At 38.7% G+C, this 27,783-nt stretch overlaps 1 protein-coding gene across 2 annotated transcripts in view; it reads left to right on the top strand.

Annotated features, from left to right (window-relative positions):
* The first annotated feature begins 3,096 nt into the window (after window positions 1-3,096).
* The window catches only part of LOC128361536 (arf-GAP with coiled-coil, ANK repeat and PH domain-containing protein 2-like), a 49,661-nt gene continuing 24,974 nt past the window's right edge, over window positions 3,097-27,783 (top strand). For both annotated transcript variants that reach the window (XM_053322032.1, XM_053322033.1), the window contains exons 1-8: window positions 3,097-3,433; window positions 16,838-16,895; window positions 19,599-19,718; window positions 20,475-20,528; window positions 22,909-22,967; window positions 24,089-24,272; window positions 27,459-27,503; window positions 27,585-27,680. In XM_053322032.1, coding sequence (XP_053178007.1) covers window positions 3,381-3,433; window positions 16,838-16,895; window positions 19,599-19,718; window positions 20,475-20,528; window positions 22,909-22,967; window positions 24,089-24,272; window positions 27,459-27,503; window positions 27,585-27,680 — 669 coding nt within the window. In that variant the 5' untranslated portion in view covers window positions 3,097-3,380. The remainder of the gene's footprint in view (window positions 3,434-16,837; window positions 16,896-19,598; window positions 19,719-20,474; window positions 20,529-22,908; window positions 22,968-24,088; window positions 24,273-27,458; window positions 27,504-27,584; window positions 27,681-27,783) is intronic.

The raw sequence follows: 27,783 nt of genomic DNA, 5'->3' as shown, positions 1-27,783 counted from the left end.
TAAAGGCTGGACTGTGTTTATGTAAGGATTATCCTGCATGTTTGGTCAAGTGTTGATTTTACGGCTAAATTTGAACGCATCATTTGCTGTTTCATTCAAACGTAAAAAAAGAGCGTCAATGGATTTATTTCACCCTTTAATAAAATGACAGCCTGATGACCTCTTCGTCTTGTTAACGTGCTAACGCAGAGGAAATATATTTTAAGGGCGGTTATGTAAAGAAATATATAACATAAAAGACGGAGGAGTAAGAAATCATAGTAAGAAATGACGGATTGTCCCAGCAGCGTCAGCTTCAATCCCAATGAATCAGGAAGCTCCCGTCAAATCAGACAAAGATTGTGGAGACAGAAACAGAGGGATCACTCTTTTCTCATTTTCATCGCCTTTCCTCCCCGGTTTTTTTAATATGGCTAATACAGTTTAATACTATCCTTTTTTCAAACAATTATTTATTCTTTGTTGAGCACAATATACAACAGAATAAACAAAATATTATTATTTTTTATATTTATTGTAGAGACTCAAAATAATATATTATTTCAATTAAAAATAATGTAAATGACGATACCCTAACAAAATAAAAAGGTTTATTTACAATGCTAAAAATATTGATAATATTTGTATACACAAAACAGGAAATAATACTTATTTCCCCCTTTACTTCATGTATATGTTTTCACAATCGAAAAATAAACATTATATATATGTACAGAAATACAGGAGAAAAAAAATCAAAGAAACAAGCAGGAAAAAAACACAAGTAAGAGTAAAACAAATTCTGGCAAATATTGAAACTCAAGCAGACATGTTATAAAAGGTTGCCATACACTGCTAAAATGAGCATTTTAAGTGTATTTCACTAGAAGAAATGGCCACAAAACTTAAAGCACCTTCGATTCGGATGTTTGAGCTTCACTGTGCAGAATACAGCAGTAACATAGAGAAAGATAGATAATAAAGGTTCATGGTACTTCACTGCTTGAAGAGTGTGACATCCATCACATCATCATGAAGATTTGGTAAAAGTTTCTCTCACGTTCTGCCTTTGTTTCTCTATGTATGTATCTTCATATATCTATCTATGCTTATCTATGAAATTCAGACATCTTCATATTTAACCAATGATCATTCTGCTTTCATTCCTCCAGTCAATCTGTCTTTGGATGCTGTTCTTTTAAATCCCCCTCCACTCAAAAATGAGTTTTACTTCCTGTTCCTATGGTTGACTGTTTGTGCTTCACTGTGCAGAAAGATGAATGTGCCGAATTTGACACTTAAAGCTTGTTTTCATATTGATCCATTTAAAGAGGAGAATGTTTCTCTGCAAATTAAAGGGAGCAGATATATGAGCACATGATCAGATCTCTGACACAACTAGTTTAGAAAACAATCATGGTCAAATATCAATTGGTTTTGGTACTTTTAAGCAACATGGGTCCTAAAAGCAACAGCTGGTTATACTGTAGTCCTAAAAGTTCTATGATGGGCACAGGGCTGTTTTTAAGTCTATTGATCCTAGTCCAAGAGAACATGCACAAAATATACAACAAAGACAAGAAGTCCCTAAAAGTGCTGACATGGACTGGATTTCATTTCTTTCTATAATTTCTATCAACAGTCACTGAGTCAGTGGACCTGTCTCCATGACAACTGAGCAAACAACACCTGCTGATGCAGAAGGGTGATACTGTTGGACAAATCAACAAGGTTATGGTTGTTTTGTCAAGCAACTATTTCCAGGACTGCAACTAACAATTATTTTTACCATCACTCCATCTGTTGATTTGATTTTTCAATTGATTAGTCATTTGCTCTGTTAAATGTCAGAAAATGGTGAAGAATTGTGACTACTGTTTCTTAAAGTCCAAAATGGAACCTAAAATGTCTTGTCTGTCTGTCTGTCAATCAGTCTATCTATCTATCTATCTATCTATCTATCTATCTATCTATCTTTCTATCTTTCTATCTATCTATCTATCTATCTTTCTATAAGCAAATACTGTGAAAAACAAAAGTATATATATATATACACACACACCTTAAAATATGCCCTGAGCCAAACTTGTATTTATATTATTTCATTACTTAATTTTCTTAATAAAATGTGTATCTACTACTTTTGTTGCCAGTATTGTTTTTATCCTATATGAGGTCATTGGTTTGATTAGGGGTCATGCAGCAGTTATGGCGAAATAACTAACTATAACTAACTGGGTTTTTTTTTGGAGAAGGGACTGTGTCACCATTTACAAACAAGCAATTTAAAAAAAAGAATGGCTGTGCAAAAGCACATTGGCAGTGTTGGGGATTAACTAGTTACATGCAACAGTGTTACGTGCTAATTACAAAATTGTAGAAATGTAATCCATTACAGTTACTGAGATAAATGTGTAATTAAATTACAGTTACTTGTGAACATATTGATGGTTACAAAGGGGGTTACATCTAAAGTCAGATCTTTAAGATTTTGCTCAGGAGGGTTTTTTGCCTAATTTTTAATATTTAACATGTTACTGAATACATATATTGAGAATTAAAAACAATATATTTTATATATATTTTGTAAATAAATCATCATGACGGGGCTTAAATGGTGTCACAGTACCAATTAAGCCATTGCCAGACTTTTTAATAAAATATGTTATATTCCAAAATGTACATGAATTAATGAATACATGTTCAAATGAGAGCTAAATCTTGCTTCATAAGAAATGATCTCCTTTATATATCATGTCAGTATTCATGAAAACACCTGAATTTAGATTTTCGTGCTTAATAGGTAGCTACACTTACCCTAACAGCTGAAAATATCTGCTCGAAAAATAGAAAAGTAATCAAATGTAATAAGTTACTTTACTTTTTAAGTAAATAAAATACATTACATTTTATATAGGGTAACTAGTAATCTGTAACCTATTATATTTCAAAGGTAACCTTCCCAACCCTGGGCAATCATCCTGTGTTTTGAGTGGGCGGCCCATCCACTGCTCTTATAGAGGATCTTTGTGTGGGTCTGTAGTATCTGCGTTGAAGAAAGCTCCTCTCCCACTGGCTGCTATGACCTAGCTACCCGGACGACACTTTTTCCTCTCCAACCCTGACCGCTGCCTCTCCAAATAGTTTTTGTTGCGTTTTTTTTTTGGGACAAATCTCACATTGAAACAATACGCTCGTTTATGGTCTCATTGCTGACACTTTTTACTCGTCGCTGCTGTCCTCTCAGGGCTAGCTGGCGGTGACAGAGAGGAGCCAGCTGGTCGGGATAGAGAGGCACAGGAGGAGAGTTAGCAGACGAGCTAATTAGCCCCAGAGACTCAGCCTGGATTACTGCCTGTAATCAAACAGCAAGTCTGTGGGTTTACTCACACTGCGGCAACATGAAGATAACTGTGGATTTCGAGGAATGCTTGAAGGACTCTCCAAGATTCAGGTGAGTGATGATGACCATCCCTGCACCCCTCTTTTTTTTGGGGGGTTTTGGTTGTGCGTTCATTTTTAGTTATCCTCAAAGAAAAAGTGTCCAGCTAGCCGTGTGCTAACCTGAGCTAATCAGCTGTTTGTTTGCCTGCCACTTTTTCTATTTTCGTCTCTAAGAAAAGCTGGGGCCGGCCGAGGAGGGAAACCAAACTCATTGACCGTACCTCACAGCTTTATATGAGCTGGGGCAAGATTTTCAGCTCTTGTTTTCTGTAGATAAGTGATATAAAGATGGAGAATGCAGGGATGCCTGTAGCCTTGTTTTTAATTGCATGTCATCCCCAGTTTTTTATGATTATGGAGTGTAATAGTTGGTAGTGGACAGGAAACAAGGGTTTATAGCTAAAGTTATTGTCAGTATCTTTTCATTTATTAGTTATTTTCTCTATAAAGAAAATGCCAAAAAGTAGTTACCAATCAGAATTTCAAAGCCCAAGTTGACATGTGGTAGATGACATATAAAATGGTTTGACTGCCCAACTAACAAAACCAAAACCCAAAGATAGTTAGTTTTATTTCATGAGACAAAACCAGCAAATAGTCACATTCAAGAAGGTAAAAGCGGGGATGCCCTAAAATGATTTGATCAGTAACTAATTGTTTAGTGAAGTAATGGTTTCGCCCTATCAGCCATAATAGATCCCTAAAGTCACCACCCATGGTCATCATGTCATCATCTTATTTAAATAAGGGCTGGAGACGCTCCGCACTGTAGATGAGCTCTATCCTGCATTTGTCAGGTAGTCGGCATTCATCTTGTTGTATTCCCGTTGCCAATGTCGCCTCTGACATCATCACTCAAAAACCTATTTTTAATTTTTTCCTTTTCTTCAATACATCACGCCTAAAAGCGCCATTCAGAATGGGATGTTTGCTCTCAACTTCCTCCTCACTCGCCCTCTGTGTTTTCTAAGAGATTTTGAAGAAGAGTCTTTCTCCACCCCCCCCCCCCCCCCCCCCCCCCCCCACTCCTCCTCTCTGCTGTCCTTCTCCCTCGGCCCCCTGCTCCCTCTGCTGCTGCTGCTGCAACATCCTCTCTCACAATAACGAGGAACAGATGTTAGAAAATTGTTTGCGGGAGAAAGATACGTTTATTTTCTTAATCAGAGAATTTCCTTTATTGTCTGAAGAAAAGGAAAATTTGCAGTCAGTTGTGTGTTTGCAGTCGGCCGGTCTAACACTCTGACGCACTCCTCTGTGTGCTGCCAGGACTGGTGAAGGAGAGAAGAGGGTCCACGTCATTATATTATTTTAATAAATTGGGTAAATTCAGCCAAACAGTCTGATTCCTTAAATATTCACAAGTGTTTCTTTAAAGCACTGACAGTGTTTTAGATGCCAGCTCCTAGTTTGTAATGTGTCATTCAGCCTGTGACCTTTCTTTCTCCCTTCCTTTGCATCGTCATCACGCTCATATTTTTTGATCGATTTGTTTTTAGCAGAGAGCGCTGAGTCACGGCAGACAGTTTTGAAGTCATCAGGGATGTACAGTTTATCATAGCGGAGCTCGGAAACGACCTCAGCCGAGCCGCAGATGGGTTGTGGTTGTGGTGGTCACATATTGTCAGAAACTGAAACCTTTTTAAACCTCTTTTTTTTTTCCAGCAGGCTCCACATAATATCTCTTCTGTATTGAAAGTAATTCATCTGTAACATCCTGATCATTAACAGTGAAAAAAACAAGTCACCAATTATAGCCACCTCCCAAAATCTTGAGTGAATTTAGGAAACTTTATAGAGAAGATTTATATCAGTGATCAGAAGGAAGTTTGCAGTAGTATTAAAAGGTCCAACACGCCCTTGTTACACCCACACATTAAAAATAGTAATTATAACTCACTGTGTGTCTTACCTCAGTCTGGACTTGACTGACACTTCCTGATGCTCCAGCAAGTCTGACAAACCCGTTCAGGTGGAGAAGTTACACCTCTGTTATTCGTGTTTGGAGTCTGATGACCTTGTCTGACCCCAGCACAGCTCCCACCCTTTCTACCTGAGTAGATGTGTAATTAGCTCTAAGATATAGGTGCAGCATCAGTCAGATTATTGTAGACAACTTGGAGCTGAAATGCCTATTAATCAATTAGTTCTGTAACTGTTTTTTATTATAATTGATCAATTGTTTAAGTAGTTTTTACAGCAAAAATCCCCAACTTTAGCTAGCCTGATTTATGAGGATTCTCTGGGGTTTTTTCCTGTCTCGTGATAAATTGGGAAACTTTGGTGTTTTTAACTGTTGGGTTGACACATGACTGATATCAGGGGGAGTTTTTTTACATCGTGTGGGGAGTTTTCACCATTTTCTGAAACATACATTTAATATATCAAATGATTCATTAATGAATTGAGAAAATATGCAGATTAATAATGAAAATAATGAGTTGCGAGTTGACCATTTACTCCTGCCGCCTCTTTCTCTTTTCTACCTCACTCACTCTACCACGTGACTCACTCAAATGATTAAGCCTTCAGCAAAAATATTTGTAACAATAACAAAAGTCGCTGTATCAAAAACTCAGTTTGATACGCAGCTTCTTGCATAGAGGAAGGGCTCAGATGTTTTCTTTACTGATACTTTACTGTCAGATTTACTGCACTCATCAGATTGATTGAGATTTAGACTGTAAAGTAAGAATATGGTCTTGAAAATGATCATCATTGATAAGTTTGTTCACTCTCAGGTCTTAACACAAATCATAATATTCTGCAAAAGCGATCATGGTATCAGGATGTGTTTGATATTATGTCCTGCGTGTCTGTAACATTTAGCTTTTGCCTCCTAAATATCAACCTAATGTACACTCTCTGGTCTCTGCTCAAGCTGTTACATTTCACCCCATGTGTCTCTAGGTCTTTAGTGGCCTTTACCCTTCAGGAGCGTCATCTGATCACTGAGGGGTTTTTCTTTTTGCAGCACAGTTTTTCCACTTCGATCATCATCGCTTTACTCATTTTTCCAACCCCCGCTCGTTATGTTTGGCCAGAGAGGGAGGACATAGCGGGAGAGAAAGACAAAGAGAGAGAATGGATGAAAACATGGAATATACAGCAGCGTGAGCGTGGAACAGCTTCTCACTCGCTCAACATCTGTTTCCATTTTGGTGTTTTTGCTTTCAACTTAATGCCAGAGAATATGGAGCCCCCAAATGTGGAGAGGGTTGTTTTCAAGTGGTAATCTGGCACACCCCACTTTTTTTTTGTTGCTCTCATCCTCATTTTAGTCAGGAAGCTGTCTTTGGTCATAAACCATACTTTCAGCCCGGAGGAGAGATGCACTAGTGCAAAAATTCTGTATTTTTGGCAGTAAACCCGAGTAGCCTAGTTTTCCACTTGAGAGTAGATGTTAGACCGGAGCTTTCCTGGCTCCTCTTCAACTATGAGAGTTGAACATTCCCTTAAGAGGATCATTACTTTGCTCCTCCCTTGTATAGGAAATAATATTTCACATATCTAATATACATTTTTTTAAATCATCCTGCTGTGTAGTCCGTAATTTATGGATTATATTTTTTATAATGAAATCTATAATATGTGGTTTGTAGGTATAGTTTAAGTACAACAGTGATGAGTTGAGTTGAGTGATGTGTTCACTCAAATTTTCATTTTGACCAAAATCTAAAGTGTGAAGCTGTAATGTAGTGATACTAGTTCTTATAGGCTGCACAATGACATATAACATTAATAGATTTAAAAAAAAAAAAGGAAATCACAAGAGTAGAACTGATGTGTTTTTATAGTCGCCTCAAGTAGACATGATGAACTGCCCAGAAGTGAGCAAATTTCTGTAATTAGCAGCTCCATAGCAGCTCCATTTTTCCCTGTCTTCACTCTCTCGTTAATCATTATAACGTGATGGCTCGCTCCTGATTGGTTTTTCTTATTCCGAGCTTGGCGGAGTGCCACGATGTGAAGTCATTGGACCAGCAGCCCCAGTTGAAGTTTCCCTGAGTCACTGACAGCTGTAGAGTCAGCAGATCACTGGCAGTCTCTGCGAATACAGAACCCAGAGCCCAGAGTCTGATGATGAGCGCTCGTACTGTGATACACCCAGATTAGTTTTCCCGTGGGAGTCCAGCTGGAGGTTTGTTAGCATGCTGGGCTTGTTGCAGTTAAATTTAATTGAGCTGTGGTCCATTTCCTTTTTAGTGATTATTAATAATGGCAATTAACAGCTAATGAAATGAGGACTGACAGTACTTCTGCTGTAATGCTACTGCTCTGAGGAATAAGGCAGCAGAGCAACTAAAAAATGAAATGTCTTACTTACCTAATATGAATTATTTTAAAATGTAATTTATACGCCTGTCAATCTTAATTGAAGGTGTTACATGATTGACTCCTGTTTGTACTAATACTATGTTAGTCATTCATCTTTAAACATGACTCTAAAAATATACTTTAAATACTTATAAAATGATCTTCTTAACACCTACCTCATTGTCAGTCTTTGTTTCCATCCCATGACATAAGAAGGATCAGGATGTTGGTTATAAGAGCTCCCAGAAATTCCCCAAGAGTCAGTGTGTAAGTGTTTATCTTTTCAAGTAATGACCTCATCTTATTGATGTTGTTGAAACTCGTGCGTCTAATGGTGGGTTTTTACCACAGCGGGGACCCCCTCCCCCCCCTCCACCTCCCACCTCCCACCTACCTCCATATCACCACTGCTCCACTCTCTAACAATAACAGGATCTACGTCACGGCACTGAACTAATCCCATTCTTCTTCACGTCTCCATCCACACTAACAGATTCAAAGTGTTGGATTGTTTTGTCACACACACTGTCAACATGTATGATCTTCTTCCCATACATGGAAACACATTAAGGAAGAGGAGAGAGAGGCATCAGGGGAGAGATGAGGTGATAAAACTCTGCCGGACGCTGTGGAGAACATTGTGTGAAAAACATGAAAGAAAAGCTGTAGTGTAGAGTATTCAGCTGTCAGTGTCTACATTTGATTTGGCTCTGGGCTGTGTGGAAGTCTTGTAGCCTTGTTATGTAGGAAATGTGAGATAAGACTCAATTTTAGCTGGGACACTTATTGGCTTTTTTGATTAGTATGTTTGTGATTTTCTTGATGAATTGATAACGATTGTGAAAAATGCCCATCAAAATTGCTCCAAATGATGCCATTTATATTACCTATCCATAACCAAACTATATTAGTTTATATAGAGATGCAAAAAAGCAGCAAATCCTCACAATTGAACTGCTGAAACTAGATTATATATATTTTCTATATTAATGAATATATATTTTCTACATTAATCAATTATGAATGTTGTTTCTTATGAATTTTCTGTCAGTCGACTAATAGTTTCAGTTCTATATGACATTCTTAATAGATGATGAGCAAATACTGTACATAGGAAATAGTGTCCCAAAGTGTTTCTGCTTTAGAGAAGATCTTCCGGTGGGCTGGAAAATATGTGAGGGGCAGATGGTCTTTGAAGTGCTGAGGTCTATACACCAGGCACACAGAAGGCTCTATTGTGTTGGCAGCGTGGATGACAAACCTGTTAAACGGCCTCGCTCCTGCATGACACAGTCTACACACACATGAGAGCATGACAGGCAGCTGTGTGTGTGTGTGTGTGTGTGTGTGTGTGTGTGTGTGTGTGTGTGTGTGTCTTTTTTGGTACTATGGTCATTGACTCAGTGGAAACGATGAGTTCTCTCTGTTTTTTAGGTTTTACTATCTAGTCAGAGCCGTGACTAACAGACGAGGGTCATATAGCTCAGAGAGAATTGAAGACTGTGTCTGTTGTTAATGTTGTTTGGTCGTTTGGCAGTGTCCGAACCTCAGTCACCCGCTGCTAAAATAAGATGACTTTATGTGGATGTTTACTCAAAGTAGCTGCAGTAACACGAGCACACACATTTTAGAGGAAACCTCTGGCAAACTTTTGAAGTGTTGGTGTCTCGTTGACTCGTCATGCCACATAAAAAAACATACAGTAGTACAGTTTCTATACACAGTACCGTGCCTATTAAGACGCCTGTTGGCACCTACACATTATCAAATTAAAATGTAGCTTCATGGCACATACTCGTGATGTTCTCTCCTGACTAGATCCTTGCTTGTGTTGTATCAGCTCTCAGATGTACGTTATTTTGGGTAAAAGTGTCTGCTAAATGAAATTATAAATTGTAAGATTTTCAGTAGTGTGTGTCTGTTTTGTGCTAGAACTATTACTAAATTGATGATTTGATTATACAATTGGCAGAAAGTTAATTGTCAAAAGGCCTAGGTGTTGCTAATGTCAGCTTCTCAAATGTGTGTATTTGCTACTTTTCTCTCTTTATATAATTGTAAGTGGAATATCTTGACTTTTGGACAGTTTATTAACAAAACGGGTATTTATTTTACCATTTACTGACATTTAATAGACTATAGGATTCATTTATTGAAAGAAATCACAGTCACAGTTCCAAAATCAGAAGTAACTTTGCTCTAAAAATGGCAAACTTAATTTACTAGACCATCACAATCCCAGCAGCTGTCTTATTTTCTATATGTTTAGTATTGTGGAGTCCACATTGTGGACTCCTATGTGGCACAAACTGTGGATCAGTGACTCTGTGCGTGATCTTGGTCGACTCAAAGAGAACGAGGACCTAAACATTCCCTCAGTGATGCTGAATTGGCCTCTTTCTCAATGATGTGGTTTACATGGCAGCCTTTTTTTCTTTTCTTCTTCGTGGGCTGTAGTCTCGTTCATACCACACATCTCTCTATATTCAGCCCCAGCTTCACCATCACACCCAAACAGCATTTAAAACAGGATGTCTTAGATCCCTAATTTATATTGTTTCATTTGGTGAGAAAGCTCGTGATTATATGTTGCAGTTTCTCCTTACTTTTCTGCTGGAATCTAATCTTTCCACCCCAGCTTTGTGGCACAGGGAGAGTGCTGACTTTACTGTGAAGGTGAATGTGCTACCACCAGACATTAGACGGTCACAGCAAATTAACTCTGAGCTGCTCACTTGATCTCTGGAGCTTTTATGTTTTAATGAGGATAAAAATCAACCCCTGAAAGCAACATTTAAAGATACATATAGGAGAGCAATTTGAAGATATCACATTAGACTTTTGAACTTTTGATAGACATTCATCTGTATCCTCTGACTTTGATCAAGAAAACAATAAGCAGATTAATGGTTAATTAATAATTCAATAGTAATGATAGATAGAAACTTAATGAACTAGTGATATGGTACAATCTGACTGATAATCATATTCAGCTATTTATTCATGTGCTCTTAGTCAGCATGAAGACCAGGGAAAGTAAATCATTCAGATATCCTAACCTATACTTATATGTTCAAAATATTTTTGCTTCATTGATGGTTCGCTAACAAATTTCTAGACTCAGTCGCTAAACTTCTGTCCAAAGCTTTTACTCATGAAGCACTTGTCCACATTTTCGTGCACACAAAATACTTCCAGGATTCAGAAAAGATGCACTAATGATGCTACAAAACACTTCAAATAAAGCTTGGACCCAAACATCATATTATGGCTATTGTCTGGTCCAGTAGAGTTCAGTGTGATGAGATTAGTGAGATTGGCCACTGATTACATCTTCTCCACATAAAGTCTGGTATTACTTGTCCCCCTCAGTGACAAAAGGCTGTTTCCTTTTTAGTTTGCAGGAGCCATATATCAGATGTTTGCCCAGAAGCTTTTTGCACTGAAAGCAAAATACCAGTATGATCCAGGCTGTGTGCTTATCATCATCTGTCCTGCTTTATAGCACTATGTGGGCTCTTGAGACTTTCAAGCTTATTGATGCCATAATGCAGTGTCGAGATAACATTGTATAGTCCTATTGAGAATGTGGAAGAAAACTTAATGCCCCCTACTTACTCTTTTCTCTGTCTATTACTAGTAGAACACTCTAACACTGAGCCTTTAGCTGAAGTTAGGAAAATGTTTGATGTAAATCTATTATCAAAGGATTTTACTTGTCTAATAGTGTTCACAAAATCTCTGCCCTGACTGACAGAGAGCATAAAAGTGATTTGTCATCGCCTTCAGCAGATTCCTGGCTGTCTTTACCCAAAAAAGTATCAGTGCCCTTAATAACACTCAGCTTTTACTGCAGATCTCCTCCTAACTAAAGATTAAAGTCAGCGATGCTGCACTTTTCTGTCAATCAACAAAGATACAAACTATGTTCACTCATAATATCTGCATGTTATTATGATCTGTGCATCCCTCTCAGATCTACCTATGAGCTGAAAATAAACTGTTACTGTGTAGCATTATCAGGTCTGATAACTTGGGATAAGAAGATTTAAAAGTTGTTTATCTCAAAGATTTGTACAAACCGTGTGATATCCCTTTATGTATGTGTGCTGTTTTGCACTGACTGAAGGAGACTGTAGTGTAAATACTGAAGCAAGTATGCCCTTGTTTGACTTGCAGAAGCTCATTTGATAGTTCCAAATAGTTGAAGATAAACTGTTATATAACATGAATTAAATGAAACAGCATCAGAGCAGCCTTGGTTGACATTGCAATGGTTTCCCTGTTATCCTGTTTAACTTGGCCCTAAAGTGCACAAGCTTTTATTTTCACATGTGCCACAGCCGATACATGTTATATATATGTGACTGTGAGGAGATCTGGATGAGAGTGTTTCCCTTGATTTTCTTTAACATAAATAACCCACGGGGCTCTGGGATGATTCATACTTCATGTGAAGTAAGTGCAGGCGTCATACATATACTCACTTCCTTTGTTTTCTAATAACTGCCAAGTCTTAGACAACATATGCAGCACTGTGTGTATAATGAACTCTATAACCCAACGTTGTACCAGTTCTTGTTTTTGCTAATCCTGGATTTATTCCCTGCTGATTTAGTTATCCGGTGGTTTGTGGTGTCACACTTTTTACCATTATTGAAATTACATGGAAGGACATTTTAAAATAATCATGAGCCCAAAAGGAAAGTTTGTATCAAAAATGAATCTTGCACACGGTTAAACTCCGACCTGAATCCTCCAGCCCTCGTTGGGAACCGTTCCATAGGCCATCTAGAAACTATAGATATGCTATACAGATATACTGATATGTGTTAGACTGACTGAAGTTTCCTCTCTCTGTTTTATGTCTCTGTATGCTGGATACAGTATGTGGAATTTGCAGCATGGAGGTCTGTAACTGTATATTTTTCTTGCACAAGAATCATGTTTTATTGCAGTTTTTATCACCACATTTTTCCAGTGAAAAAGAGGTATATTAGAATTAAAAGCCTGTGTCTCTGGTTCTCATGCCTTTTTCTTCTGCTCATTATCCAGACTAAGGCTGCCTGGACATGCTCCAAGGTCAGAGCTGTGAGGCAATGGCCCAGATTTTCATTTGGCCCAGGCCCCTCCTTTTCTTATCCTCTGTCAGCACTTTCACAAGTTCACCCTGCAGGCCCAAGTTGCAAGATTAAAAAGGAAATAGTTATTTTCATGGTTGCATAGAAAGCTAGAGAGTAACTGACTGACAAAGCTTTGAGTTAGATTTCCAAGGCTAGTTTTTTCTAAAGCACTTTAAATCCAAGGAAAGTTGGTTTAATGTGCGTGACCTTTTCCGGGCTACCCTTTATTCAAACACATTCACATTCAGAGTTAGTGCCACAGCAGGTGTACTGCTGTTTGCCCTCGAGCAGCCACTCCGGAGCAGGTGGGGTCATGTGACTTTTTATCAAGGACGTGACAGGCGTTGTTTTACAGCATGTATTTAAAATAATAAAATGGTATTGACAGAAAAATTGGTAGTTTGGTGGAGTTTTTACTTGATCATCTAAAGGGTTGTTGGGTTTTTGTGGTGCTAATATCAGTATAAATATCCCACCCCCTTATGATTTTTTCTTTCTTACACACCCATGTCATGTTCCTCTTTTTAAATTTGGAGAATCTGGTTGTAGCTTGTAGAAAAATTGAATAAAAGCCAAATCCTCTTGAAGCTAGACACTAGAGCCTGTCAGCATAACACTTATGATTGTGGGTGGTTCATCATAGAAATGAACTTTGCCTGTAGCCACTGACAAAGGCAAACAGGGCTCGCTGTATCATGCTCTTTACCTTTTGACCAGTGTTTATATGTCTCCATGAGAGAAGCAGGCTCTTTATTGCTTATGACCCTGTTTCTGTCCTCCTCATTCTACTTAAGTCCCTAAATCATTCCACAGGGTTTGGTTGCTAACTAAATCTCTTAAAACCACAGACTACTGTGATGAAACTCAGTGACACGGTTTCCATGTTGCAGACAGTAATCAAGACTGAAGCTATTCTCTATATGTTAAATTACAAGGTACAGAAGACAAAACCAAAAGTAAAGGTTGATGTCACACATGCTATTCCAGTTTAGTCTTCAGTTATTAGTGAAAAGTAAACAAGATGAGTGAAGTCACTTTTGCTGTACAATACGCTTACACAATGTAGGTTTACTGCCTGGAGGATTCACACTTAACATATATGGCAGAAGAACTGGGATCTTGAAACTTGCTGATTGATGGAGTTGCTGTCTGTGCTTGCTGTTCTGATTAATGACACTTAACAGCAGTAATACCAGATTGTTTCCCTCTCTTGGTGGCAAAGACAGTAACTGAACAACTACTGTGTATCATTTTTAGTCTCAGCAAGCTCAAACAGGTCTGAGCTTAGATTTAGTAATGGAGCTTCACTCCTGAATCTAGCAGGGATTTAGTATTTTGGTCAAGGATTTAAGAAAGGCAGATGCTTGGTGGCATTGAGGCCACACTGGCATACCACCAGATATTGTTTTTTTCCACCAATCAGCATTATGCCACTTGCGATTTAGTCTTTTGTCATCAATGATAGAGCTGTTTGAAAGTTTGGAAGAGCTTTAAAACCTTCAGTCCAGTTCAAGCAGTTACTTTCTGATTCAGCAGTTTATCAAATGGCTTAAAGGTTATATGTAGCTCCGTCATTGTTACTGGCTGATGAAGCACAATTGTAAAAGTTTGTTTTGGCCACAAACAGTGCTTCATATTACAACTCTTGTCATATAAAAGACCAGACCCTTCTATCTACACTACGTTCAGAATATACATGTTGATAGAGAAAACTATTTTTATGTGATTACTGTAGATGAAGCACTTAAAGGGCAACATAAAGGGTCATTATTTTCCATGATTGAAGCAGTTATTCTTTTACACTTCATAAGAGACATCAGTATAGTACCTAAACACTTTTATGATGACAAATCAAATTAAATCATAATTTGCTATTTGATGAATGAATAAAAAAGACTTTAATAAAGCGTTTTTGATCCTCAGTTCTATAGACACAATTTGCTCAGTGTCCCTGTTCTAAAAGTTCTGTTACACATACAGTAAAAAACTGTGTCCATGTTAATCCTTCATCCATGCATTGCTTGATGAAAGCACTCATACTGATAATGATATTGGATATTGGTCTGATACTGACCCAAATAGCTGGATCGGGTATCAGTGACTATAGCAACTCAATATATTTATATCTGTGTATTTATTTGTTACATTTTGTTTTACAAAATTAGGAAAGCATTAAAGTCGAGCCTGATTTTTCCTTAACACATTAAAGAATGATCCTAGTCTTCCACACAGTGAGGCATAGAGCTTATTAATGAAACACTAGTATCAGATCGGTACTTGGTATCAGCCAATACCCAAAACTGAGGTATCGGTAACGTACTGAAGACATTGGATCAGTGCACCTCTAAGTCAGATAGCCCAGTCACCAGATGTTGGTGGCTGTCAGTGTTGCACCATGCGGAAGAACAAACAGCTGGAGGGGGTTTGGCAAATGCCCATCTGCTGCTGCAGTGGGTGTCACTTTTAATCCTAGCTTGCTTAATACTGACAAATGTGATGCACAAACACACACACACACACACACACAGATTGCTGCATATCTTTTCCCTTGAATAGAAAAATGACATGTACATTCAAGCATTAAACTAATGTTCTTATCTGAGTGATTTATACTGAGGGCTACAGTGTAATAAGCCTAAAATCTAGTTAAATGACTTTAAAAGAAAATATTCCTCAGGTTATAGTTCTTCAGCTGCATTAAAATATGTATTTCAGTTTTCACTTTGTCTAGAGAATAAACATTTCTGCAGATTATTACGGCTAAACCGGTGTAGATGAAAATCCTGGTTCATCTAAAGGCCACATATGAGCCATGGGGCCTAACTGCTGACACAAGAGTAAAGAGCGGAGAAAAGTGAACAAATCTTTTCTTTCTTGGCTCTGCCGTTCAGTGTTTATCTCTCAATTGTTCCTGTTGCTGATGTTTTACTCATAGACAGTAATCAATGCTAACAGCAGTGCAAAAGCAGCTAAAACTTTGAGTTTATTAAACTATAATAAACTTTGTCCAATTTCTAATACTTGTCGTTGAACATAAACTGCCCTGGTTTAATTACAGTAGGTAGTACACATGAGTTTAAGCCCTAGTAAGCATCTTAGCTGCTAATGTGCCATGAAGTAGAGCAATAGGTATTAAGTATCTTCATATAACATCCTGAGTTCTGATCTTACTTGTCTTATTTATTGTATTTTTACTCAATAAGTTAACGGTATTCTCAGACGTATAACCTCTCCTACAGTAAATCAAAATTAATCAAGCCTGTGCTGGGCTGAGGTCTTTCAGTGTCTTCTCTCCCCACCGTGACACTCTGAGGCTCGTAGGCTGTTGATCCTGTGGAGAACCAAGCTGTGCTTTGTCACGTTTTTAAAAGGCACGATGCCAGACCTGACTCTGTCCCTGCGGCTTTACCCAAAATGGCAGCTCTCAGTTTGGCTGCCTCTGATGGTGTGAGTGTCTGCACGTGCTTGTGTCAGTACTGTACAAGCATGAACAGTGATCCTCATGTAGCTTTTTAAGTGTTTAATTGTAGAGTTTGGAAATGTTGGTGAAATTGATTCGTTAGAAGGCGTTCGACATATTGAGGATGCAGTTTGGCACATTTTTGCAAATACGTTATTAAGAAATCATGTCACTCACAGTGTGCTACTCTCAGTCAGTTATTGCTTCCTTTTTGCTCAAGATCAGTATGAGTCATTTGGACCCTTTGTATTGTGATATTTGTAAGGGTAATCTTAAAATGTTAACCTGACTAGTCTGTGTACAGTAGACACGGGACAGGTGGTGAAAGGGAAAAGCGTGATGACGTGCTAATCCAAGTTGGCACAAAATAATTCCACGTGCTTCACATATAGATGCCTCCGCAGTGTGTCTTCCCATCATCTAGCTTTACGTCTCTAAATGTCAGTGAAGTTGATATAGTACTGAGTCGTGGTCACAGTTGATTTCAAAAATCTTTTTCTTCTTTCTGTCTCTGCAGAGCCACCATAGAGGAAGTGGAGGGGGATGTGTGTGAGTTGGAATCCAAGCTCGACAAAGTGAGTACCGCCCATCAAAAACATTTCTTAATTGTTCATTTGTTCTCTTGTGTGAACTTGCAGCTACAGAGGTCATCCTGTAAAGTGGAAAGTTGCAGGTTCATCCCAGGCCTCGTCCCCAGTATGTCCCCCCGCCCCTGGCAGATAACTTTATAAAATAAGACTCTGATGTAGAAATTGTACATCTGGCTTGCACTTAAATCAAAAATGTGCATTTCTTAAAGGGATATGTGAAGACATGCTTTATTCATTATACTCTAATACTGTCTATTATTGGGTATATTGTTGGCATAACTCCTAAAAATAATGAGTTGCTTTACACAGTCACAGATGGAACAGAGATTGTGAAGCGGAGGCAGTTCACATCTCTATTTAAAGCAAGCACAGTGGGGAATTAACACTGCTAGACAAATAGTGATTTACCTGTACCTGTACCTGAATTCACTCTTTGTGTTAAGTATCTTGTAATCATGTCTTCATTTAATTTTGTTGATTAAAATGATAAAGATGGTAACTGTTGGCATCTATCGTGACCATGACCAGTGAAAGGAAAAATGTTTGGGTGCCATCACACTTCATATGGTTTGTGTTTTTTGTTGAAAACCATGATGGAAAACAAAGATTTAGATCTCAAAACAAAAACAGATTTCAGTCTTGGCAACTTACAGTAACTTACATTTGGATGATGCATTTTTTTGTTTTCTTTATCATACTTCTACCATCTGCACTGTGGCTTTCTGAATATGAACACAACTCCAGAGTGTATTTTAACTCCTCCCTTTTTTGAATGCCAACAGTTTGTTTCGTTTTTAGTTTCTTTTAGCTTGTTCAGATTGCATTGCAGTTCATCTCACTCACTCTGCTCTGTTGAATTTGAACATTTGAATAACTAAACCAATGTAATAAATCAGCCAAACTGAGGAGTGTTAAATCCTTAATAGTACTCGGCCCTGATAGTGAACCAGTCTCTCCTCCCTGCTGGTCCCTGCAGAGCTGAAAGTATGTTCACTGAGGGAGACCTCGAGCTTGGACAATCCCATTTCATTGTTCCTGGACGTACAGTCTTACAGGGTCCCACCCTCCTCGTCACCCCACCTCTGTGACTCAGTCCCGCCCGGCCGCACTTCCCCTCTTGCTCTAAAGAGGAAGGATCTGCCGAAGAGTGGGAGTTTTTGCGATAGTGCGTGTTTGTGAGTGGCAACTGGTGATTCAAAAAATTGGGGAAGACAGGAGAAAAAGAAACCCGTGGAGTCATGTCATTTTAAACTAGTACTTATCTCTGTTTGTCTTATGTTCGAGATATATCCTCATGTTCACATGCAGGCCTGTGCAGAGACCTGAGAGGGGTGGGCTGTCAAAGTTAAAAAGACAGCACATTGAACAAGATTTTAAAACACAGTATACTATGTATCAGTATGTATCACAGTATCATATGTAGCATAATCTGTTGAAATATAGCAACCCATGTTCAAACAGAATGTAACATGGAGTCTTACAACAAACCACATCATACTACTACTACTATACTTTCTTATGCAGTTCACTGAATAGAATACAAAACAATTTGCTTCCAAAAACAGAAAACCCCCATGTGGCGGCTTTAAAGACATTCAGCACATTTTGTTTCTAAACAAAGAAGTGCTCATTTTAGCTCTGGAGTGGTTCAGATGTGTCATTTCACCAACAAAGCTAACTTCAGATTCATAGTATTGTTCTATTGTGACAATAGACTACAGGTTTCATGAAGAGCAGATTTTAATTGAACTGTGGTAGTGTGTGTGTGTGTGTGTGTATGTGTATGTGTATGTGTATGTGTATGTGTATGTGTATGTGTGTATGTGTGTATGTGTGTATGTGTGTATGTGTGTATGTGTGTATGTGTGTGTGTGTGTGTGTGTGTGTGTGTGTGTGTGTGATAATTACTCTCATAAAAGACAAACATCTAAAGGGTCACTTATCTTCTGACCTTTGCTACTGAGATGATTATATGTTTGGGCCTCAATTTATGTATTTTTAAAATGTGAAAAATGTGGGTTTTGTTGGCTTTTGGGGTATTACAATTTGTAAGTAATTTACAGATTAATTAATAAAATAAATGTCAAATTTTATTAATGATTAACTTATTCATATCATAAATGTATTAGGTTTTGCAAAAATACCCATTCATAAAAAAATACCCACACAAATAAAACTTTTCTGGAGGATACACGAGCATTTTTACACACAACTACACAAGGTGTTATTGGTTATTATCTTATCAATTCATTATTACGATCAACATTATGAATTCTAAGCAAAGATCTTTTGCCGTTTTGGCTGCAGAGGCACACTAAGGCTGTGTGTCATCTCCCGTGTGGGAATGGATGGAGAACGGCCCGGGTTTGTTTATGAGTTTACATAACGTGGAATTATCTTTGACCTCAATGAGTCAGAAGGGAAAGAAGTGCCTGTTGTTAATTACCAAGAAACTGATGAAGAATCTTGTTTTTCAGTGTTAGTCTCACACTCTGCAGCACCATCTTTCACCAGATTTGTGATTCTTGAATTGATTTTCAGCAGCAAATGTCAAATGTTTTTAATAAGAGAGAAGGCCCTGAAGGAATGACAAACACTGTTTCTAGTTTCTACTCACTCATGTGTTATCTTTCCCTCTCTCTGTTGCATTTTATCCCTCTTTGCTCTCCCTATCCTCTCTCTTTGTAGTTGGTGAAGTTGTGTATTGGGATGATTGATGCAGGAAAAGCCTACAATGCAGCCAACAAGCAGTTTGTTAGTGGGATCCGGGAGCTAGCCCAGCAGTCCACCAAAGATGAGGTCATCGAGGTAAGCAAAGAAAAATCTGGCATGATCGGATGCGTGTGTGGGGACAGGCTAATTTAGACATTTTTTAAGATTATGTAATATTCACAGCAATTCAACGTTTGTTTGTTTGTTTGTTTTTAAAGAAGAGTAAAGTAAAAAAAGCCAATAAAAGTTTGACATGGCACAGCAAAAAAAACCATGACTGACTTCTTCGAGATCCCTGGATGTTTAGAGGCCTCTACTTCCTCTCTGTTTGCACGCACCCACTTGTTGTCTCTCTTGAGTGTTTTCATCCTTGATGACATTACCAGATAAAATCTAAGTTTAAAAAAATGAGGCCCAGTAAAACCTTGTAATGTCCACTGGGTCTTATAGAGGTCAGATGCTTTGTTTTGTTTTGTTTTCTCACATGAATTTTGCGTGGCAAGGCAAGCACTTCCTGTCTGCCTTTGTGTAATTCGCTTCAGTGCCTCTCCCTTGGGTTTGAAGTATTTGGAGAGGATACATTAACCAAAGAAATTCTTTCCCAAAGTGCTATTGTGTCTCCAAAAAAGACCACACTGTCCTTGTAGCCCAACATGTTTGACAGAAGAGTTTGTGTCAGTGATGCAGTATTTGGATGTAGAAATTTCATCCTTCTACTTCCAGTTATTTGTTTTTTATTGTTATATCATTTGCCTACAGTACATGGTGCTAGCTGGTTATCATTAGTGTTGTTTGTCTCACTCTGCCTGCTTTAGTTTCATGCCTGTCCCTGTTTTTTTTTTCCCTCCACAGTCCAGTCTCACAAAGTTTGCCGAGAGCCTGCAGGAGATGATCAACTATCACACGGTATGCTATCACTGCCATGTGAAACCGGATGTATAGTCATTATTTTCCTCCAGTTGACAGCTGGGTGATGATAGAACTCAGCTGGGATGACAGTCTGAAACAGCTCTTTACTGTCGGGATTTTATTTACTGCTGGGAAGGACAACAGCAGATTAGAATATTAGAGTAAGTGGGTCTGTTAATGGAAAGTTGTAAGACCCATTTTGTAGCGATTTAGAAATAATATGCCTGTGTAAAAGGCATCTAAATTTCCGCTGGTTTAGTGGGGCTATTCAGAATTAGAAGAACATGCCTATAAGCAGCTTCCAGGTGGGATTTTGTATTACTGTAAAAATGCGAAATAGCTGGAAATCCACGTCCACCCGCTCCCTCTTTCATTCTGTAACCATAACTCAAATGTCAACATATTTTGGGGGATTTCTTGTCATTTAAAACAAAAGTTACTTCTGCTCGCACCGCATTAAAGTCCACAATTTAGAGAAGTGCTTCTTGTCTCGTAAAATCCATTCTGTCTCCCATGTTGAAGTGTTTATCTGTTGGAATAAATCACGCGTTACAGAGGTAAACACAGTTGTGGTCAACTTTTCATGATGAGGTTTGCCTGGAGTCAGCTGAAATACAAGAAAGAGCATCGCTAGGCTCCAGTTAGTAATGTAGGTGTAGGTGCAGATTTTTACTGACTAGCAGTGCATAAATATAATGCTGTATCCCGGGAGTTTTATGATGCTTTGTCCCTCACAAAACTGTCTTAAGAGCTCTGGTCCCTGTACTAGGATGCAACCGCAACATACCCAGGATATCTTTTTGTTAGCTGGCTTCACTGAGCTCTTAACATTGACCGTCCAGATAAGCAGAACTACGTAGCTGGCTATCAACTAGCTCAGTCAGCTCTGGGTTTTTCTATTCAGCTAGAAAGACTTTTGTCCATGTGTAGGAATGATGCCTCTCTTTTTATCCATTGATCTGATTGGTCAGTGGTTGAGGTATTGATAAGTTGTGATTCGATCCTCGGAAGTTGAACTGCTCAGCATAAGTTACCATGACGATGTTGCCTGAAGTGAACAACCACTGTAACCTAAAAAAAATCCAGAGTTAAACCTGAAAGTTACCTCACTAACTCCAAATCCTGCTTTGTAGTACAGGCCTCAGCACAGCTCTGATTATGTGGCTGTTCTTTACCAGTGTCACCTAGTTAGCCTCCTCGGTTGTCAGTCTTTGATAAAGATGGCACGAACATTTAAAAATAGAAACACAACTCTCTTCTGTTTGCCCTATCATTAATGTCCTGTCTCCTGAGCTGGAGGCTCTCACTCTGCAGTGAAAGTTCTTCTTGATCCCATGCCTTGTTACCATTATCTCTGAGTAGCATGTTCACGTTTCCAACTAGCATCTCATGGTCTGCAACATGTTTTGTTAGAATGAACAACCAAGCCAAAAGTACTGTTATGAAGAATTAAAGTCTGTGTCTATCTGATGGTGGATGAACTTTACCACTGCACCACCGGTGTGCCACAAAATGTATTGTTTTGATCGTGAACTCGATAAAGGTAAATTTGAATGTGATTTTCATAGCAGACATATTGACACGTCAAAGCAGGAAAGGCACAGATGTAATTACCGGTAATGACATTAATAAGGACTTTCCAGCTTTAAATCGTGGTTAGTGAAAATTAGATAAATGCTTTCTTAACGAGGATCCCAAATTCCAAAGGAGCAGCAATTAGGACAAGGTACAACGATTCAACAGTGGCGTCTCTCTTTACTGAGTCCTGTTCAGGCCAGAGTGCAGGCCTGAGACTGTGACTCATCGGTGCAGACTGTGGTCACATCAGCTGACTGTCAGATAGGTTTTTTTGCCACTCAGCAATCTTTTACCACATGATCCACTCAAACACAGTGCTCAATCTGTTTGTCACTGGCAGCCTCTCCCAGCCACACTGCTCATATTGTCTTGTCTGGCTACAAAATCACACTGAAAACCTCTTTTAGGGGAAAGTGTTTGTGGTGGCATTTTGCTTGGTAGCTCATTTAAGGAAGCATGCAGGTTAATGAGGGTCTGAGTCATTACTGAAAATAAGCTAATCACGTCATTTCTCATGTGTACGTCTTTATGAGGGGAGTTTACAAAGTCAGCTTGTTTGTGTAAATTAGGTTGCTTAATTGCAGCTTGTGATGTTGACAAAATCAGCCTAAACGTGCAGAATGCTGACTTCAAAACATCCTGTGGCCTAGAAAATGAAAACATTAACAGCATCAGATTTTTGTTGCTGTCTTGGTGAAGTTTAACACCTTCAGATGTTAAACACTGGCGTTTTTTAACTACCTGTAGGTAAGATCTTTTGCAGAGAGGAGCAATGATTTCTTTCTTTCTTTCTTCACAGATATTATTCGATCAGGCCCAGAGATCAATCAAGACCCAACTTCAAACATTTGTCAAAGAGTGAGTATTAACTCAAAAAATATGGACAAAACTGTTTCGACTTCTGAATGCCAAGAATGGCACACACAGCACATTTACATTTTTAGTCATACTTCCAGATCCTCTTAACATGAGGAACATATTTGAGGTTTACATAAAATGCAGTACTTGCAATTCAAATCCATGTAAGAGGAATGACGTGATCAATGTGGAACAGAGAAAGCATCTTCTTAATCTTCGTAAAATGAAGAATATAAAGTAGAAGTTGAAGCAGTGACGTGAGGAGAAGTGGCATATTGATGTGCAGATGGGGCATATGAAGACATAAAATTATATTAGTGTATATATAATAAGATTTAGCTTTTGAAATCCAGTCTTTCTCTCTTTGAGGTCTCCTAAAATAGCCCTGAATTCCAGATGGCTAGTAAACTTGCAGGAAGCAGTGGGAGCGTCTGGTTTACTTCATTATTAAGGATTAGCAGTTTTTGCCGGTGGCACACCAGGGCTAAACGGCCACATCGGCTGCACCCACACTTGTCAGAGAAAGCCAGGAAACATGTTCCCTAATAAGTACTCACCTTGTGCACTCAAATATGAATTAATGTCATTTAGGAGAAACACACCAGAGAACAAATAAAGGGCACAAAGCTCGAGGACTCACATTTTGTCCTCCTCCTCAAAATAAGTGGCACTGCTGAGTCACTTACACTGATACAGCCTCATTAATATACACAAGACCTGGGTCAAATAGTTGTGGCAAATCATCCTGTTTGTTTTTCCCCCCTTGGATTAAGTCACCTTTGACCCTTCTGTGTTCCTGTTGCCTCAAACAAGTTGAGGTAACAGGAACACATGACAAGAGATAAGTGCTTCCTCCAACATTGCTCCTTTCACCTCTAAAGACTGTTGAAAACAAAGGGACGTGTCTTATTTAACCTTGAACCCGTGAAACTTCATCCCTATACAGTGTCAAAATGCCACTGTACTACTTAATCTCATTTATTGCTGATTTGTTTTTTACACTTTGTACTCAACACTTGACATGATTTATACTTCCACACATTTAATAAATACATTATTAAAGCATTAAATAAATACTTTGTGTGTTTGTCTTAATGAAGCTCTGTCCTCTCTGTTGCCAGTGACCTTCGGAAGTTCAAAGAAGCCAAGAAACAATTTGATAAAGTGAGCGAGGAAAAAGAGGCTGCGCTGATCAAGAACGCCCAGGCTCCACGCAACAAGCAGCATGAAGTGGAGGAGGCCACCAACATCCTCACTGCCACACGCAAATGTTTCAGACACATCGTCCTCGACTACGTTTTACAGGTACAACGGCCTAGAAGATCGTTGATAGTAGTTTGTCAGTACAGAGCTTCATTTAAAATGTACTCTTGGCTTAAAACATGCTGAAAAACAAAAAATAGAAAAGCTGTGTCCATATTAGAGTTAATGCACATCACTGTCTATATCGTGCTGCCCATCAAACAATACATTGTTTCCAGAAGAGATACAGTTGTCAACAAGAGTTACGAGAGTTACGTGCCGTCACAACTGCTGTTACATATATTCATCTGTGCATCGTAGCCAACGTGGATTTTGATGTGAAATATTATATGCTGAGTCAGGTTGAAAAAAACTGCTGTGGCACAGAGAAGAATGAACCACAGCGGTGGATGATTCTATTACATTCAGAGCTCATCTAACAGTCATGTTTCAGGCTACAACATCATAGTGAATTTAGCTCAAAAATCTATGTAGCAGCACATGCATTAACAAGACACAGACTTGCTGAGAAAGCCCAAATAAATGGAGATAACATAGTGACGCTGATATGATAGTAGACGGTGGTGTATAGTTTATTCTTATCTTGAAGAATCCTTAACTTATAGATCTTTAAGTTTTATAAGTTATTGTCAATGTGCAAAATCTTTCACATTGAGTTAACCATCAATCGACCATCATGTTTAATACATTACCATGACATTTGAGAACATGCAAAAAAGGAAGAAAGCAGAAAGAGGAAGCAACACAGAAACGATCTTTATGCAGTATAAAATACCTCCACAGTATGAAGATTCTTGCACTATACATAACATTTGAGGAAAAACTTTCGGCTTCAAAATGAGTCATGATTTTCCATTTCAGTAATGTGCTATCTTACTCTTTGCTTGCAAAATAGTTCCCTTTTTTACAGTCTATGCTGTAGAGAATGACCCTTCAGTTTTTCTTGGTTTTTTGTCAAGGCCACACAGCTCATGTATCTTTGAATACATCATCTGAGCCCTTGGCCTCCCCTCGGCCACACTAGCACTGTTAAATGCTTCATGTTTCTGATAAGACAGCTGCCAGCTCTGTCATTGAATCTGCCTCCAAAAGAACAGACATTGCTGTATGTGCACAGTTTGCTTAAGAAAAAAAACCCCCAAGTGTAGGTTTTAAAATAGGTCTTGCAGTCTGCTCCAATGGCCCATTGCATAATTGCTCTCATAAAATGAGGCCTTGCTGTGAGAAATTAGTTGAGTTTTTATCTGGCCTGCTGGTCTGCTTATAGGAAATCTATAAGCCTATCAGCTAGCACAGCTGATTTTAAATGGGTCTCCTTTAAAGTTTCACATGTGGGTATCACTGTCAGCACTTTAAAAAGAAGCTAACTTCTACAGCTGTGCTTGCAGGAAACACTTGAGACAGATTTTAGCTTTATTTTTTTGTTGTTTTTAGATTGTTTTTGTGGCATTTTTGCTTAATTATACAGTGTACAGTTTACAGTGACATGCAAGATGGTAGAGGGAGAGGAAAATATACGAGAGAGGTTGTAAGCCAGACTTGCATTCAAGACATTTTAAGAATGGAGCATGTCTCTTTTACCCTGCTGTGCCACGTTGTGCTAGATCTTAAAATGCTAAATGTTTAAACTTTTGTGTGTGCTTTATTGATTGTTGGTCAAGCTTAGAAATAAACAACATGCAAAAATGTAATAAGATGAGGAAGACAATATGCAGTAAAACAGATAATACAGCCATCTGACCCTCACCCTCACAAAGATGTCACCACCCTGACATGCAAACCAGTTTCTAAAATCAGAAAGCAGAAGCACCGTTCACACTTGAATGGGAGTTGTGTTCTACGAAACCTAACGAACCAGACATTTTGCCCAAATAATGAATAATTTGAACCTTAAATAATCACAGTTTTACACATTATCACCCATTACCAACCAAGTGCTAGTCAATTTTGCTGATGGCTGTTTATGTTATACTTACTACATGATATACTTTGCTAGTAAAATAACCACCCTTTTAGAGGTGCTGCTCCAGTCTAAACTACTAATTGACTGTAATCAAGCAGCTTGTAAAACTTGGGATGCTCCAGTGACTGTGGTTGGAAGATGGAAAAATAAGTTTCCCACCCCGGGTGGGAGTTACATCTGTGTATGTGTGGTTAGTGTTGCTAGGGAAGAGGGCCTTACAACCTTCAGCCATGAAGTTATTGCAAGTCACCACACAGATTTGAACTTTTGTTTTCCACTTGGATGGAAGTATGTTTTCCCTCCTTCACCAAACACAGAACTGTAAAACTATTGGACACAAGTTTCTCCATAAGCCTGAGTCAGAGTGTGAAATTCATTCAGAAGCTTTCCTGCATTTCATAGTAGCTGCATGTATTTACCAGACTCACTGGGCGTCGCTCAGTCAGTGACTCTGATGTTTGACACAGCAGATATTAGTTCCTGTCAGTCACAATGAATACAGCGAGCATCAGAATTTGTATTTACAGCCTGCCGTAACTCACCTCTACACATTGACCTAAGATAACTTTCCTGTCTGTGTCAGTTGAGCAGCACAATAATAATTAGCTCTGGAGGGAAGGAAGAGTCTGCTACACACACACACACACACACACACACATACACATGCACACAAAAGCAGAAAACGGAGGAGTACAGCAGGCTTTCTAGATTAGGTGAGACAGACTGCAACACCATCTCTAGTGAAGCATGAGACGCAGGGCGCCCCCTGGTGCCAGTATGACGAACATCTGTCAAGGTGATGATATTATTATTCAGCTTCAGTTCAACACATTATTCTTTTTTTTGGCATTTTGCATTTATTTGAGAGTCAGTGTAGTGAGACAGGAAACAAAGGAAGAGAGAGGGGTGTGATGTGCAGCAATTGTCCCTCAACCTGGAAAAACATTAGATGTTGCAGTTATTTAGTATAAGCCTTAACTATTAGGACACCAGGGTGCATCAGTGCAACTCATTTTCAAATGTGTCTGCTTTCTTTCATCTGTCTTCTTCTCAAACAGTATTTTTGTCTCATCTTCAGTATCTTACCTCATCCCTCCCACTGTTTATATTCTTTCTCTGTCTTTTTGTCTGTCATTTTTACTCTACCACTTTCTTTCTCTGTGCATCTTTCTCTCAGATAATTATATTGTCACCATAAATTTTGTATCATTTAGTTTGGTGATTTTTCTTATTGACCTTCTTTCGTTCGTTTTTGTTCATCACAGATAAATGTTCTACAATCCAAAAGAAGATCGGAAATCCTGAAATCTGTAAGAATACTTTTCTACCACATCAAATGACCTAGACATCAGCCCTGTTGGAGCTCTTAATAATTGCTGCCATCTCCACAGATGCTGTCCTTCATGTACGCCCACCTGACATTCTTCCACCAAGGTTATGACCTCTTCAGCGAACTGCAGCCTCTCATGAAACAGCTTGGGGGACAGGTACGGCCTACAGGATACACATGTGAATACATACACGCACACGTTTACAGTACCTGGCTGCATTAAAGCAGTCAGTTGAACCTAAAATCTATAGAGGAGCAGT

Source organism: Scomber japonicus, chromosome 7, assembly GCF_027409825.1.
Source record: "Scomber japonicus isolate fScoJap1 chromosome 7, fScoJap1.pri, whole genome shotgun sequence".
NCBI classification, from domain to species: domain Eukaryota; kingdom Metazoa; phylum Chordata; class Actinopteri; order Scombriformes; family Scombridae; genus Scomber; species Scomber japonicus.
The sequence above is the reverse complement of the archived record's forward strand: the minus strand, read 5'-3'. Positions and strand labels throughout refer to the sequence as shown.